This window comes from Mus musculus, chromosome 7 (genome assembly GCF_000001635.26).
Source record: "Mus musculus strain C57BL/6J chromosome 7, GRCm38.p6 C57BL/6J".
NCBI classification, from domain to species: domain Eukaryota; kingdom Metazoa; phylum Chordata; class Mammalia; order Rodentia; family Muridae; genus Mus; species Mus musculus.
This window is the reverse complement of record NC_000073.6, coordinates 102161903-102179527: the sequence shown is the minus strand read 5'-3', so window position 1 is coordinate 102179527 and position 17625 is coordinate 102161903. Positions and strand designations below refer to the sequence as shown.

Here is a 17625-nt window from a genome sequence, read left to right as displayed (position 1 = left end):
TTGAGGTAGAACACCGGGTCTTGTGCAAGCCCTCTACCACTGAGCCAAATTCCCAGCATTTTTAGTGGGTTTTATATGGCGTTATAATCTACTGGAAAGAGAGACTTTTAAGTATGCATTAGAAGATTAGTGTATTCATAGACTAGGAGCAAGACGTGCAAGACTTGTTAGATGTCTATTTTCAGACTCAGATATTTGATTTTTATAGCTCCTTTTACTCAAGTTGTTCATTCATTGCTTGTATTTACTATAGTTCCATTCATAATAAGTATTTTTGGGTGAAAAGCTTTGAGGTAGTGGGTGTGGTTAGTATGGCTTCTGTGCTTGTGTTTTGACTGTAAACGGAAAGGATGAAAGTGTATCAGTGTTTCCTCGTGTCCTTCCCTGTTCTTATAAGATCAGCAGCACTGTCTCTCTTTTAAGGAACTTTTTTAACCCCTTTTTCTTTTTTGACTTTTGGAGACTGGCTCTCTGGATAATGTCTTAGCTCTGAATACTATGTTGCCCTGTCTCTGCCTCCTGATTGCTGTGGTGATAGGTGGGGCCCACCATGCTCAGCTTTATACAATATTTCTTAATGATCTGCTTTTTACCCCATGAGGAGGTGAGTTGACCTGTTGCCCAGGTAGCCTTGGACTCAGGCACTTTTCTTGCTTTATGCTCTCAGGTAGTCAGACTATATAGATGTACACCATCATGCTCAGCTCACTAGCTGAAATTTTAATACCATATTTATTCTGTGTATCTTTTTTTATGACCCTTCCAAAGACCTATCAACCATTAAGATTTTATGCTCCTGGGATGGAGAGATGGCTCTGTGGTTAAGAGAACTGGCTGCTCTTCCTGAGGACCAAGGGTTCAGTTCCCAGCATCCACATATCAGCTCACAGCTGTCTGTAACTCCAGGTCCTCAACTGTAACTGTAACTCTCGTGTGAGGGATCGCTCATCCTCACACAGAAAACACCAATGCACATGAAATGGAAATAAGTAAAATTTTAAAAACAGAAAAGATTCTTTTTTTGTTGTTGTTTTTTCGAGATGGTTTCTCTGTGTAGCCTTGGCTGTCCTGGAACTCACTTTGTAGACCAGGCTGGCCTTGAACTCAGAAATCCGCCTGCCTCTGCCTCCTAAGTGCTGGGATTAAAGGCGTGTGCCACGGCACCTGGCTTAAGATTCAATGTTTTTAAGTGACTGTTTTCATTACTTTTGAAAATACATTTTTAATAAAAAGCTTTATTTGTGATATAAGTAATGTTTAGAATTAAATGTTTTTGTTCATTTTTTGTTTTGGTGTTTTGTGGTCAGGGGGATTTTACTTTTTAATGATGGGGTTTTGTACAGACTGTACAGATGGCCAGTTTTCTGGGAGGATTTTCTTGTTTCTTTGTGGTTGTTTGTTGTTGAGAATAGGACCTTATTGTAAGATCCCTGTTTGGCCTGGAACTTACTATATTGACTAGGCTGGCCTCAAACTCAGGAGATCCACCCGCTTTTCCCCCTCGAAGTTACAGGATTAAAGTTGTGTGCCACCACATTGTAAGTGTTTTTATTGTAAGAAGGTATTTATCCTAGTGTTCACTGATTTCTCAGTATACAAGGTCTCATCTTTATCTGGCATGCCTCACTAACTGTACAGTGTATTAAGATTACTTTTAGTTAGCAGAATTGTTTTGAAGTAAAATAGGCAGGGAGAATCAGAGGAAATGTGTGGTATAAACAGTGTAAGTTGGCACTCAGATATCTTCTATGGGTTTAAGGTAGACCCTGAATAGCTTATTTTCTGTTGCAGGACTATGATCCATCCATTCTTGTTAATTTCTTTTTTTTTTTTTTTAAAGATTTATTTATTCATTATATGCAAGTACACTGTAGCTGTCTTCAGACACACCAGAAAAGGGAGTCAGATCTCATTACAGATGGTTGTGAGCCACCATGTGGTTGCTGGGATTCGAACTCTGGACCTTCGGAAGAGCAGTCGGGTGCCCTTACCCACTGAGCCATCTCACCAGCCCCTCTTGTTAATTTCTAATTAAAAGAGAAAGCATCTTTAAGTACATTTTCTTTTTAAAAAAATTTTTTTGATTATGCCTGAGTGGGCAAAACAGTATGTATGGTAGGTAGCTAATAGCACAATTCAAGAAAAACTTAACAAACACATAGATCACTTGTTGAGATTAAATCAGATTACATGCTTAGATTTTAAAATGGCAGAAATATGCTTGGTTTCAGATTTTATATTCTTCAGCTTCATGATGGTTTTCACTGATAGTAACCAGATAGTGACATAACAAAGTATAATCCCCTTAGTGATTCTGTCAACGACGTCAGAGTACTCTCTTTACTGCTGAGGTTTTATTTCTTCTCTACCTATTCTCCCTTCTATAGACAGTGTCTTGCTATGCGATGGCCTTGGCCTTCAAAGAGGTTGAATTGCAAGCATGAGCCATCACACTGAGCTTCCATGATAATTTTTATATGACTGCATATGTTAAAAACAAGACTTTTCTGGTCTATGATTGATCATTTCTTAGCATTAGAGATTAATGATGCATTTATTTGTTTTGTCAAAAGGAATACCAAAACTTGTTAAAGGAAAGAAAAAGTAGCTATCTGACTGAGCCTATGAATTTACTAAGTGTGGCATTGTTAAATCACCTCACATAATCAGCCATACATTGCTGCCATGTGAGATCTATCAGTTTAAAACAAAAATTGCTAGAAAGATTTTTATGGGTCATTTTCTATTCCTTTAGATTCAGTAAACTTTTATTTTTTTTTTTTAGTGAAAATTTGTGGGATTGAATTTTTCTGTTTGTTAGTAAACCTGAATCATGTGTACTGACTTTGAAAGCCTTAACAAAGCTCAAATATCAAGCCTGTGTGTGTTGCTTTAATGCTGAATTGATATATCAGCATAAAGATGCAGTTAAGTAAATACAAAGACTTGTTTTCAGGTCTCAGAATTTTTTAACAAGTTACATTAGCTGATAATTTGGGGTTTATTAATATTATAACCTAAAGATGCATAATTTAAGAACAATTATCTTTGTGTTAAAACCCCCTTTTAAAGAAAATTGAGAATTTAAAAATTACAATCCACTTATTCTTTTATCTGCTTAGGGTTTGGCACAAATAACAGTGGGAGCAGTATTTTTGGAAGTAAGCCAGCAGCTGGAACTTTGGGAACTGGACTTGGTACAGGATTTGGAACAGGTAAGAAAATGATTGCATGAATATTAGGAAGTAAAATATCTTGAGTTTGATTTTTATTATCTCATGTGCTTATAAATAAGAGGCTTAATTTTTTTCATTTTTATGAATAGATTTATTAATGTATTTCCATCACTTAATATTTTACTAGGTTAGCACATTTATATTAAGTTCACAAAATGTATATTTTAAATTATAGAAAAGCCTTTCCACATAAAGTTTGGTGTTCTCTAGTCCTGCTCTGTCCGAGAGTTTTTAAGTTTAAAATGTGAGAATTATTAGTGTAGTGACAATAACTTTTAAATCCCTTTTTCTTAGCTTTTGTACGAATGATTTAGACTTGGAATTGTTCATTAGTTAAGCCTCATAATAAGACAAAGCATAGAGAGTATATGCTGTAGTAATTAACAAATGTTCCACAGTGTTGCAAGGCTTGTGCATAGCTCTTTCTTCTAACTTTTATCCCTCTTCCTCCTATTATTTTTTAGTTCATTTAAAATATTTACCTTTCAGTTTTCCTGTTTTGATCATTGGAAAGGGGGAGGGTCCCTAAAGGTGTGTATTTCTCCATGTCCAGTAAGATAGTGTTTAAGCACATATATTTGCTTACCTTACCTAGTTCTCTCATCATTGGTGTAGTGATTTAGTTGTAAAACTACTTACTTTCATAATATCTGCTTCTACTGTTTTCTTTGCTTTTGTGATATGGTTGTCTATTCCATCTTAATAGACATTTCTTTTCTATTTCTTTGAATGTTAACCTTTTTGGTTCCTTGTTCTTTGAGGCAGGGTCTCACTATGTAGTTTTGGATGACTTCAAGCTTGATATGTAGATCAGGCTAGCCTTTTTTTTGGGGGGGGGAGGAGAAATGATTGTTGTTTATTAACCTTGGTGCATAATCAGGAAGGATTAAAAACACACATTTCCTGGAACAGAAAATTGTACCAAAAGTATTCCTTACAAAATAAATTCACAGAGCAAAAGTCTTGCACTTACAGAGACACACACGGCGTATGTTAGTTTGAATAAATGCACAACTTAGATGTTTATACAACATATCCGTAACAAACTCTTTGAATTCGTGTTTTCTTCAATCTCTTAAAAATAGTTGTAAAAAATTAGAAAATAATGCAAATGTAGAATTAAAGCCAAGTGCTGCTGCATATCTTACTTATATACAGGATACAGTCTTTAGGCTGTCCTATCACCAAACTACCTGTCTCTGACTCCCAAGTGCTGGAATTAAAAGTGTGCATACATCACTATATCCAGTTAACCTTTCTTTTTGAAATAAGTGTTATTACAATATTTCAACAATTCAGAAATACCATGAAAAGTCTCCCAGTTTTTCAGCTGTGAAGTAATCAGCTGTTTGATTTTAGATGTAGCTTGTTCATATCCCCTTCTCTTAATTTATTTTCAAACATGGTTGCATTATACGTATATACATAATGATTTTATGTTTAGGAGGTTTAGTTGTAGTTTTGATTTACCTGAGATATTCTGAACTGCTGAGGATTGAAGCCAGAGTTATATACATGTTAGGGAAATTCTCTGCCATAGATCCACCCCACCGCCTCTTCCCTGGTTCATTCCTATATTAGTGAATCTTGCTTTGGATTTTGTTTTAGCAGAACAAATACAGAAAAATACAAATACAGGGAAAGAATACCCATGAATTAGCTTAGACTCAAAGCTGAGATGGCATTGATGTACATTGTTGTCTTGGGCTGCAACTAGGATTTAAAAGAATGAACTAAAAATTACTGTACACAGTAAGATAATAACCATTTCCTCAAGTTTTATTTTAGATAAATATGTGCTATATTTTGTATCTCATTGTATTTTTTCTTTTCTCTTTTTTAAACATTAGCTCATTTTGCTTTGGTCCATGTGTATAGATTTCATTTGAAAATAATGAATTAATATTTGTGTATATGTGTGTATATACACAAGGTCATTTGCACTTACCTTATCTAAACCATAATTTATCTTAACTTTCTAGTACTATCAATGTTTTTTGATAATGATAGTAAACCTCTTCAGTGAGCATTTCTGTTAAATAATTTTGCATTTATGATGCTGTATAATTAATAATTAGGTAAATAAAATTGAATTCGTATCTATAAGATATACATTATTATTGGTTGGTCTTGTTGATTTATCTTGAAAAATCAATGTCATTTTCCATTGGTTTTTATATTGTTTGAGGTGTTTATTTTTCTGTGTTGTTTGATTTTTGTGAAGTAGAATCTCATTTCCCTTTTAGCTGCATCTTGTGCATGGCCCTTTCTATATATTTTTTTTAAATACAGTTATAAACTACTAGGCTTAAGAGATTCTTCTAGTCGGGTACCTGAAACTAATATAAGTATGTACTGTCACATGAACTTATTGGACCTTTTCTTTTTCTTTTTTAAGAGGGTTTTTATGTGAGTGAGTGTGTAAGCAAGCATGCGTACTTACATACATATACATATCTGTGCATGCGTCTGTCTGTGGAGGTCAGGAGAGTGCACTTATTACTGGATCTGAAGTTACAGGTGATTGTTATCTGTAATTTGGGTGCGGGAACCGAACCTTGGACCTCTGGAGGTGCAGCCAGTATTCCTAACAGCTGAGGCATCTCCCTAGATCCCTTACTGAACTTGTTCTTTTTGCATATGTAGTAGTGGAAACTGACATATTCCAGTGATTAGTGATGAAAGTGCAAATCTTTATGTGAGTCAATTGGTTATTTGGATCTTTCTGTCATGGCTTATTTTTAATAAATTATGCTTATTATATATAACTTCTAATGGTTGCATGGTAGATTTTATTTGGCCCCCCCCATCCCACACACACATCTTTTTTTGGGGTGTGGGGAGGCTTTAGGTTTTTTTTTTTTTTCCAGACTAGGTTTGAACTGCTGGGATTGAACCCAGGGTCTTTTCATGGTGGGCAAGCATTCTTATAAATTGAGCTTTCACTCCAGGCTGACCTTTAGCTTTGTATTTTATTTTAATTTAACTAATTTTTGAGGCAGGGTGTCACTATGTAACCCTTGCTGTCTTTTAACTCCCTAAATAAACCAGACTGGTCTCAAAAAGATCTCAAAAGATCTTCCATCTTCTGCCTCCTGGTTGTGAGAGTTGCTGCTCCATCATGCTGGGCTTTTCAAGGCTTTTAAAATCTATGCTCCTGCCTCTCCTCTGCTTTAATTTGGCTGTTTTCAGTAACTTGATTCAAAATCTACTCCTTTGCTCTGTATTGATCAGTTCTCTTGCTGACATTAAAGATGTGTGCCACCACAACAAGCCAGCCTTGAGCTTTCCTTCTTTGTTTTTGTTTATTGAGACATGGTCTCTCTGTAGCCCTGGCTGTTTTGGAACACTTTGGTGGTCTTAGAATCAGAGATCTCTCTGCCTTTCTTCCTTTGAGTGCTAGGATTAAAGGTGTGCATCATCAGGCCCTACAACCCCTTGAACTTTTTAACATGCCAAAATTATACTAGTTTAAAGAGAATTAAAAACTAAAACATGATTATTATTTTGTTCTCTGTATGAGTGTGTGTATGTATGTGAGAGAGATAGAGAACATAAAATGATCCCAAAATATAAGCAGTATTCAACAGTATTTTCTTCTAATCCTATAGTTAATAATGGCTTTGTTATCAGGCTTTTTGAAGGAAATTATTTATGTCTGTTTATATAGATCCAAACACAAAAGATTTTAGTTTTGAAGTCGTCTTTATGTATTCCAAACTAGCTTCAAACGTTTTGTGTAGCCAAAAACAAAGGAAGACCATGAAGTTCTGTTCCTCCTGCTTTCTTTTCCCAGTGTTTATGTGGTGCTGTGGTATTGAACCATAGTTCTACCAACTGAGCTACTTTCCCAGATAGTACAAAACAAAACAAAACAGTATGTCTTGTAGCATAAGCTAGGTGTAAGTTTGCTCTCCTCCTGCTTCAGTCATTGTGTACTAAATTACAGATGTGTGTTACTACCAAGTGTGGTTTTAACTCTAAAGAGTTTATGAGAATACACTTGACGTAGATGTCTCTGTTTAGCAAATCAGGTGCCCATTTGTTTAGATTGTAATCACATCTTGATAATTGCATCATTCAATTCAAAATACATGTTTAATATAATTAGCTTAACAAACATCATAGCTTGCCCTTACTATCTTTAAGCAAGCATGGTGAGGATATTCATGTGTGCCTGCAGTTGCAAATATATTAACATTATTAACTGAGAAAAATGTCACACTCAAAATCAAAACATAGTTTCTGCTAAATGACAAAGCATTTTTGTTCAAGTCTTTTTGTTTGTCTTTTTTTTTTTTTTTCCAGGCAGGATTTCTCTGTATAGCCCTGGCTGTCCTAGAACTCACTTTGTAGACCAGGCTGGCCTCGAACTCAGAAATCCACCTGCCTCTGCCTTCTGAGCGCTGGGATTAAAGGTGTGCGCCACCACCGCCTGGCTTTGTTTGTCATTTATTTTGTTTGCAGACAAGTTTTTTCATGTTTGAGTCTTATTTTCGTGTGATAATATTTCTCCTTGGATTCTGGACTTTGACGATAATGATTTTAACAATTTCTCTGCCTTTAGTACAAGCTCAGTACCATTTTGTTCCTGATACTATCTCTCTCTTTCTTTCTTTCCTTTTTTTTTTAATGACATTTTTTTTTTCTTTTTGAGGAAATGAAAATTTATTTTACAGAAGGTTGTGAGCCACTATGTGGTTGCTGGAAATTGAACTTGGGACTTCTCGAAGAGCAGTTGGTGCTCTTAACCATTGAGTCATCTCAATTCCACAATATAATAGATTAACTTTTAATATTTGGCCTTGACAATTATTCTTCATAGGCTACAGACTATATTTTTGTTACAGTGTATTCTTTATGCTTTGTCTATGTAAATAAACTAAAAGACAAATTTAGAGAAATTTACACCTCTAATCTTGGTAGCAATAGATCGCATAGGGAGAGTAGGATTATAAGAGTTATCAAACGTCATAGAGTTTCCATGACTATTTGCTAATAAATATAAAGACATTGAGCTTTAAGAAGTACCTGTTCTGCCATAGAATGGTGGCACACACCTTTAATTCCAGCACTTGGGAGGAAGAGGCAGGCAGATTTCTGAGTTTGAGGCCAGCCTGCAGCCTGTTCTACAGAGTGAGTTCCAGGACAGCCAGGGCTATAAACCCTGTGTCGAAAAACCAAAAAAAAAAAAAAAAAAGAAAGAAAGTAAGAATTACCTGTTCTGAAGTTTGAACTTTGAATTTCACAGTATTATCTGTAAACACTATTTGTGGGGAGAGCATGAGCTAAATTGGTGTCATTTACAGTTTCCCTTTTTGAGTGATGGAGATTCAAATTCAATCAATAGAAGTACATTTTTCTAATACATTGACCTTTGAATACTTTTTGAGTAGTTTGGCTATACAGACACTAACTATATAAATAAATAAGGGTTGATTTCTGTGAGATATATATATAATGTATGCTTCTGTCTAGGGAACTAATATTTTCTTTAAGAAGAATTTGATTCCTAAGACACACAAATACTAAATAATAAGAGGCAGAAAATACTTTCTCTGCTATGTTAAAAATGTTTAAGATGTTATAGCTTTATGTGTATCAGTGTTTTGCCTGCTTGTATGTATGTACACTATGTTCATGTCTAGTGCCTATGAAATCAGAGGGTTTCATATTTCCTGGACCTGGAGTTACAGACTACTTGCAGCCACCATGATGGTGCTGGAATCAAGTGTGGATCTCCTGCAAGAGCAGCAGATGCTCTTGACCACTGAGCCATCTCTCTATCACCCCCTACTGGTTTTTCCTTCTTATTTTTGAGACATGTTTTCTCTGTATAACATCCCTGGCTGTCTTGAAACTGGATGTATAGACCAGGCTGTCCTCAAACTCAAAAAGACAATCTTACCTCTGCTGGTATTAAAGACATGTCACTACCCAGTTTTTGTTTGTTTTTGTTATTTAAATAATGCTGGTGTGTATCTGTACTTTCATGGTTTAGGTAAAGAAAGGAGTTCTTCCAATCATTCTAGTTTGGTTTGGGACTTGAGTATGTTTAACATCATGAGTAATTTGGCCTTTGAAAAGGAAAGTCTATTTAGTTTAAAGATGTTTTCAGCAGATGTTATAAAGTATTACTATTTTTTTTAAAACCATTTTAAGAAGGTAATTTGATTGGCTTATGCCAGTTTAAAAATTGGAGTATTGGTATTAGAGCTGTAGAGATGGCTTAGTAGTTAGGAGCACTAACTACCCTTCCAGAAGTCCTGAATTTGATTCCCAACATCCATATGGCAGCTCTCAACTGTCTATAACTCTAGTCTCAGGAGATTTGATGCCTCCTTTTGGCTTCCATGAGTAGACATGTATGTGGTGCATAGATATTTATATGGCAGGCAAAATGCACAAACACATATAATTTATTTTTTTTTAAGTTGACATTATGATTGGGTCAACTAGGTATTTTGATTTGTAAATACTTAAATATACAGGGAATTATTTTTTTTAATTCTTTGGAAATTGTTTATCCTATAGAGTGGTAGTTAATGCCTTGTTTATTCAGTCAGACATAACTATCTTTTGTTATAGTTGAGGAAGCGAATGCAATGGAAGATGGTTTTTGCTTCTGCTGTACCCAGCCTAGTCTAGAATTTATCACATTAGCTCTTTTCCTGAAATGACTGGTCATGATGAAGCTTCCAAATGTATTATATCTTTAAGTAACTGACCTCTGGCACAGTAGTCAAAGGATCTTCTGTGGCACTTGTTCTTTCCTCTTGTCTCCATAGCTCTTGGTGCTGGACAGGCATCTTTGTTTGGAAACAACCAACCTAAGATTGGAGGGCCTCTTGGTACAGGAGCCTTTGGGGCCCCTGGATTTAATACTTCGACAGCCATTTTGGGCTTTGGCGCCCCCCAGGCCCCAGTAGGTAAGTGTCAGTCACTTTAGAAGGCTTTACAGTTTATTTCTTTCTAATACTTAGCTTGCTGGCTTGATTTTTTTTTTTTTTTCTACTGTCCCATTCCTACTAAAGTAGTGTGCATATATGTACATCATTAAACAGCCATGTACTATAGAAGGACTTAGATTCTAGCCTTCATCTCCTCATTCCTAGGCTTGGTCTCCCTTAGAAATCATTTTTGTTACTTTAAATTTATCTTGCATATGATGAAGTTTGTTTTACTAAGTATAATGTGCTTATATTATTATGTTTCATTTTAACATAAGTAAATTTAACTTGTTACAGTATAGTATTCAGTTCACTTACCTATGTCCTGTTTTCTTTATTCCCTGGTGCTAATATTCTACACTCACTAATTTTCGTAAGTTTTCACTCTGTTAAAATATTTTATGTACTTCACTCAAGTTTTAAATTTCAGTATATTTAAACTATACCACTTGAAATGAAAGCTTAGGATTACCTAGCATTAATAAGGTGTGGGAAAGAAATGGGGTGTTTTTGTTTTTTGAAGGTTTTATAATTTTATTTTATGTAGATGAATGTTTGGCTTGCATGTAAGCCTGTGCACCTTGTTTGTGCCTAGCACTTGTGGAATCCAGAAGAGGGCATCCAATTCTTTGTTATTGGAGATAGTTGTGAGCTGCCTGCCCTGTGGGTACTGAGAGCTATACTTAAGTCCTATGTAGTAGACAGCCGGTGCTCCTCACTACTGACCTGTCTCTTGTGCCCGAGAAATGAGATTTTGTTTTGTTGTTGTTTTTTGTTTAGTTTTGTTTTTGAAAGGGGTTATCTATGTAGCTTTGGCTGTCCTGGAACTTGCTCTGTAGACTAGGCTGGCCTTGGAACTTAGAAATCCATTTGGTCCTACCTCTAGGTGCCAGGATTAAAGGTGTGTGCCATTACACCCAGGCAGAAATGAGGTTTTTATATGACTAAATTCATGAGGTGTTGTCACAATGTTGTACTACAATTTTATATCATTATACATTTAAGCTGCGTATCTTTATACTAAGTCTATCATCTAGGTGATAATTGTTGAATTTTCTTTACCAGTGGGCTATCAGTGTCTTTTTAGTCTTCTCTCTTTCCCCTTCCTACTTTCCATGTTTTTAGGTGTTAATTTATGAGTATGAGTATTGCTTGCATGTATGTACGTGCACCAAGTGCATAGCCAGGCACAACAGGGAGACCAGAAGAGAATCTGATCCCTGGCACTGGATTTATGGACAGTTTTGAATCTTCATGTGGGTGTTGGGACTTGAACATGGATCCTCTCTCTGCAAGAGCAACAAGTGTTCTTAACTGCTGAGCCAACTCTCCAACTCCCTGTCTTCATAATTGTATATTGATAGTTGATATGGCTTATAACTTTTTCCTGCACCCACTTGGCACTTGGAAAGGTACCAGGATCAAGAATTCAAGGTATTTCTCATCTGCATAGCAAATTCAGAGCCAACCTCAGCTAACACAGGTCCCTATCTCAAAAGAACAAATAAAAAGAACCCCAAAGATTTCTTTTAATATTTTTCTTTTTAGGCATATATTTTTAGGCATTGATTTTTCTTGAAACTCTGGGTTTGATAATTGATACTAAAACGTTCAGGTATCTTTGCTTCTTTAATTTATTAGGATTGTTTTAATTTTGATCCTGCTTTATGAACTTTTCCATTCATATTTTAAAATAAAATAATTAAAACCTCACTGGCAAGTCTATTTGCCTGCATCTTTTATTTTATACTTTATAGTCTTAAAGCTAGACAATTAAACGTTCTCTAAATGTTGGGTTATAAGTTCTCAGTTAGTGGATGACTCCGTTTTTCTCAATAGTTGCTTTTGTCCTTTCCATGAGCTGTTTAAGTTTTCATGCTCTATGGTATTACAGCTTATCAGTTGAGTGTCAGGAAAGTTAGGAGAGTGACACTGGATAGTTTAATAAGTGGATTTTTTTTTTTAAAGACAGATCTATGTACCCCAGATTTACCTCATATACCCTATGTAGCTGAGAATCCTCCTGCCTCCAAACCCTGGTACTTGAATGCCACTTTACCCTTTTGATCTTGTAGTGTAAAGATTAGTCAGACCAAGAACCTATACAAAGTAGACACACAATGACAGCTTTGTTATATTCCTGGTCTATGCTGTTTCTACCCTTCTAATTTTGACGTGATCATTTGTAGCTCATACTATATAGCAAAGGCTGGAACTCCTGATTTTCCTTGCCTCTGACTTGCCAAGTACTGGGAACATAGGCATGAATGACTATACTAAACTCTTGACATATGATTTATATTACAGTTGTATATTATTGCCCATTTATAAATATTAGCTTTTAGAATATCTAACTTTTTAATCAAAAAATCTTAATTAAAAGGTGCTAGACTTATAATTGACCATTATTGGGCAGAAGTCTTATCCTCAGATTCATCATGATGGCATCCCTATATGTTATTCTAGATCAGTGTCCTCATTTTGTTCATTATTACTTAAACTTTTCTCTTTAGAAATTCTACTAAAGTATTGCTTCTTTTGACCTCCTAACTCCAAACAGAATTGGTGTACCAGAACTGTTTTTCCCAGTACTTGGGAGACAGAGGCAGGCAGATCTCTGGGTTCAAGGGAAGGACAACCAGAGCTACACAGAGAAACCTGTGTCAGAAAAAAAGAAGAGAGGAAGACTTGATCAATTTCTTTGATTTGGTCATAATATAATTCTTTGATATGTTTTCCAGTTGTTATGAGAATATAATATCAATAGTAGTTTCATTAGTGATCTCTTAATTTTTGCTCACATGTCAGCTCTCTTATCTGTATCTTCAAAAAAACTTTTTAGATTGTTTTATGTGTATGAGTGTTTGGGATGCATGTGTGTCTGCTATCTGCAAAGGCCAGAAGAGGGTGTTAGTTTCCCTGGAACTGGATTACAGATAGTTGTTGAGTCACCATGTGGATGCTGGGAACTGAACTCAGAATTTCTGTAACAGTAACAAGTGCTCTTAACCATTGAGCCTTACTCTCCACACATACCTTTTATTTAAGACTTTCTTTTTAAGCCTGTGTATGTGTATGTCTGTTTGTATCTTTCTATGCTAAGTGTGGGTATTGAAGTAGGCCAGAGGCATCAATCCTCTGGATCTAAAGTTACAGAAAGTTACAGATATTTGTCAACTGCCTAGTGTGGGTGCTAGGAATTGAATTATGATTCTCTGGAAAACCAACATATGCTTTAATTGCCAAACCATCTCTCCAGACCTAAATCTTTTTTTGATATAGAAAAATTTCTGTACTTGTAACGTAAAAAAAATTTCCTAGATATGCTTGGGTTTGCTAAAGATTTTTAATTTTTATTATGTATGTAGGTATTTTGCTTGCATGTATTTCCATATACCTCCCAGATACTTTGGAACTGTAGTTGCATATGGTTGTGAGTCCCCCGGAAACTCAGAGGAAAAGCCAGTTCTCCTAACTCTAGATCTCAGATCCTTCCTTTTTATTCTTGTGACCAAGTCAACTCAGTGTGTCCTGTAGGTTAGCTTTTAGAGATCAGTTGGTCTTTCTTTCTTTCTTTCTTTCTTTCTTTCTTTCTTTCTTTCTTTCTTTCTTTCTTTCTTTTTTTAAAGGGATAAGTGATTGTCAAGTAACAAAATCATGAGTAAAGATACTGAGTTGCTAAGCAAGGGGTATAGCACTCTGTAGTCTTTGCCTAGCATGTATGAGGCCCTAGGTTTAGTCCTTAGTACCAAAGCAAAAAAGTTTGTTATGTCTGAAACTTCTTAGTCTCCTTGTATAACTTTCTTTATTGGGATACCACGCATCAAAAGATAACTTGTGCCAGGCAGTGATGGCACACACCTTTAATCCCAGCACTTGGGAGGCAGAGGCAGGCAGATTTCTGAGTTCGAGGCCAGCCTGGTCTACAGAGTGAGTTCCAGGACATCCAGGGATACACAGAGAAACCCTGTCTCGAAAAACAAAAATAAATAAATAAAAAAAAATAAAAAGATAGCTTGTAAATATGTTCTGGACACACCTTGAACACACCCCTCCTTTTTCTTTAGCCTTTCAAGTAGCTGGAATTACAGACATGTGCCACCATGGCTGACTTTTGTCAATAGTCTTTAATTGTTTTAGTGACTTGTCTGAATTCAGATGATCTCCTTTAAATTATTATCTCCTCCAGGTCCTGAATTCTTGACCATATTTGTACTACTCCTTCAATATCACCAGTGTCTAAGCTTAGAACAGTGTGTAGCTTTGTGTGTATTTCAGACAGGGTCTCTCTGTAGCCTAAGTGGCCTCAAACTCATAGCAACTCTTAAGCCTTCCATTGATAGAATTACAGATTTGAGCCATCAAGCCTTAGCTGGATACACCCAGTTCTACCAATGTGACTAAACATGGATTTGTTCTGATATTATTTTAATTCTAATTGCTTATTATCCTGGTGATGGGGCAGTGGTTGCTACTGCTGTTGTTGCTTTTATATTCCCCATTGTGAGAACATATAGTTGTGATATGAGAGTTCTTTTTTTTTTTTTAAAAGATTTATTTATTTATTATATGTAAGTACACTGTAGCTGTCTTCAGACACACCAGAAGAGGGAATCAGATCTTGTTACAGATGGTTGTGAGCCACAATGTGGTTGCTGGGATTTGAACTAAGGACCTTTGGAAGAGCAGTCGGGTGCTCTTACCTGCTGAGCCATCTCACCAGCCCCGAGAGTTCTTTTAATATATATTCTTACCATATTTTGACTTCAGCCTATTTCTAAATCTTGGTAAGCAACAGAAACCTGGTTTTTTGTTTTTGTTTTTTCTCTCTCAGATAATTGGAGATTTAATCTTTGATAAGTATTTTTGAAATGATTCTCTTGAAAACAATTTATCATTGGATATATACCATGACTGGTTTGGCTTTTCTGTTTTATACACTACATTTTTGTACATTATGAATAGAGTCTTTATTGATGCCTTCGTCTGTTCTCTGAATTTTCTGTGGCTGATAGGAAATATTCATTCTTGTGCTTTGAGAGAAAATTAAATTAGCTGGCTGGCTTAGAACTTAGTTTGTGGTCAAGGCTAGACTTGAACTCCTGATTCTTGTGTCTTAGCTTCTAGAATGGTGGGCTTTTTAAGCAAATGCTATTTTACCCAGCTGGAAGAACCTTTGTTTCTAGAGATCAAAAGTTATAACTGTTTTATAATGTGTGCCAGTGGCAGTTAGACAGTTACAGCATGTTCTTTCTAGGCTATTTTGATTTGTATTTGATTAGTTTTACAGTGAATTTTTATATGTAATGTCTCTTATGAAATGGGATTTCCTTGTCTTTGTTCACTTTTTCTTAATTCATGGTTCTGTGTTTTTAGTTTGTTCTTTGTCTTGCTTAACTATTGAATGGGCCAGAACATTCAAAGATGTCATTCCTTAAAGAGTGTTGAGTTCTCTAATAACTAATGTGTTGGATCCTTGAACTTACTCCCCACCACCCATCCTTTTCTTTTTTGAATAGCTTTGACAGATCCAAATGCTTCTGCTGCCCAGCAGGCTGTTCTCCAGCAGCACCTCAATAGCCTAACATACTCACCCTTTGGAGACTCCCCCCTCTTCCGGAATCCTATGTCAGATCCTAAGAAGAAAGAAGAGGTAAATTTTTTTAAAAATTTTTATTGGGAAAGACTAAAAATGATTTATCTACCAAAGAGACAACAGTTAACAGATATTTCCAAGTAAAGTGTATATATCATCAGAGCACTGCATTTTGACATTCCACCTTGTGAAAAGTGTCAGTGAAGGTTGGGTAAATAAGTAGGTGGTTCTGATATTAGGGCTCCTCTTGTCTCAGTTTTTCCAGAGCTGGGGTGAAGGCTTTTCTAACATGGCTTTTAGGGACCAAACTCAGGGCTTCATGCTTGATAAGTCAACAATGTTATATAATGGACAACATCATCCATTGAAAGGAACAGAGTACATGAGTGAGCCTTTAAAGCTTACAGAGCGAGAGACGCCAGCAGGTTGCTGCATTATTTTGTTTATATTGATATATCCAGAAGTCAGGATTTGTAGAAAAAGTGGATTTGTGATTGACAAGGGGTGAGAAAGAAATACAGAGTATCTTTGAAGTGATGTAAATATGCTAGAATTAGATAGTGATAATGCTTAAGCTTGTAAAAGCTATAAAAATTACTGAATTATTGAAATGGTTAATTTTGTCAACTTGCCAAAATGTAGCATCACTTGGAAAGAATCTCGATGAGAGATCACTTAATCAGGACTTAAGTTCGGGGATATTGTCTTTATTGCCTCAGTTGATATGGGAAGACACAGCCTAAGTGTGAGCAGCATCATTCCTTGCTTTAGAACCCTGTGCTGTATAACACTGGGCATACATGGATTCATTCCTCTCAGCTCTTGATTGTGCATAGGAGTTGATAGCTGTTTTAGGTTCCTGCCTTGACAGCCCAGCATCGTAATATGGAATTGTGAGCTAAAACAGACCTGTGTACCCTAAGTTGCTTTTGGTCAGGGTATTTTAGCAACAGAAGTGAACTCGGACAATTATGTACAGTGGTAAATTTTTATGTTATGAGAGCTTTGATAAAAGTTTCTAAGTATGCCTTGTGTTCTAGTGCATACCAATGCTAGTGCTCAGGAAGCAGAGAAAAGCAGATTGCGGTGAGTTCTAGATCAGTCTGGTCTAGATAGTAAGTTTCAAGTTAGACAGGTCTGCATACTGAGACCCTCTCTCAAAAAATGATAAGAAGCATACTATACTTGTATGAATCTGAAAGTTTTCAGAGGAGGTGATATTTTTCTTTTGAAGGATAATGTAGAAATAAGGACATTCTAAGGAAAGGCACTAAGTTATAAAAGGTCATGAAAAGTAACTTTGTGTCCTCACATGTGTGGACATACATGTATGTGTGTATTTGCAATTGTGCCTGTATATTATCCGAGGATGGTTTTTGTCCCTCCCATTTAGTGGGTTCCTAGAATCAAAATCCAATCATCAATCAGATTTAGGTTCCTTTACCTGCTGAGTCATCTCACAAAAAGCTCACTGAGAATGTTCACGAGAGCAGCCTGTTCTAGAAAGAAAGTAAATTATGACAGTCTTTTGTTTTCTTTGTTTTGTTATGTGACATAGTCATACTCTATTTTGCTGGCTTCAGATTCATAGAGCTATGCCTGCCTCTGCCGCTGCAGGTGCTGGGATTAAAACATGCACTACCACACTAGACATGACAGTTTTTAAATGTAAACATTAAATTTCTTGACCTCCTCCCTCCACCTTTGAAGTCTTGGGGATACATGATTGCCTCACATGCTCAACAGTTTCTCTTGAAGAGTAAAATTATAGTTAATGTGAAAAATTGTTTCTATAGATTTTAATATTTTGTTAACTATATTTCCTTAAGTATAAATATTGTAA

At 35.9% G+C, this 17625-nt stretch overlaps 1 protein-coding gene across 10 annotated transcripts in view; it reads left to right on the top strand.

The window, feature by feature from the left end:
• The window catches only part of Nup98 (nucleoporin 98), a 90767-nt gene that overhangs the window by 30639 nt on the left and 42503 nt on the right, over positions 1–17625 (top strand). For 8 of the 10 annotated variants that reach the window (XM_006507896.3, NM_001287164.1, XM_030242623.1 and 5 more), the window contains exons 11-13: positions 3123–3215; positions 10025–10165; positions 15706–15839. In XM_006507896.3, coding sequence (XP_006507959.1) covers positions 3123–3215; positions 10025–10165; positions 15706–15839 — 368 coding nt within the window. The remainder of the gene's footprint in view (positions 1–3122; positions 3216–10024; positions 10166–15705; positions 15840–17625) is intronic. The other 2 variants (XM_030242624.1, XM_006507897.3) reach the window with 1 other exon arrangement.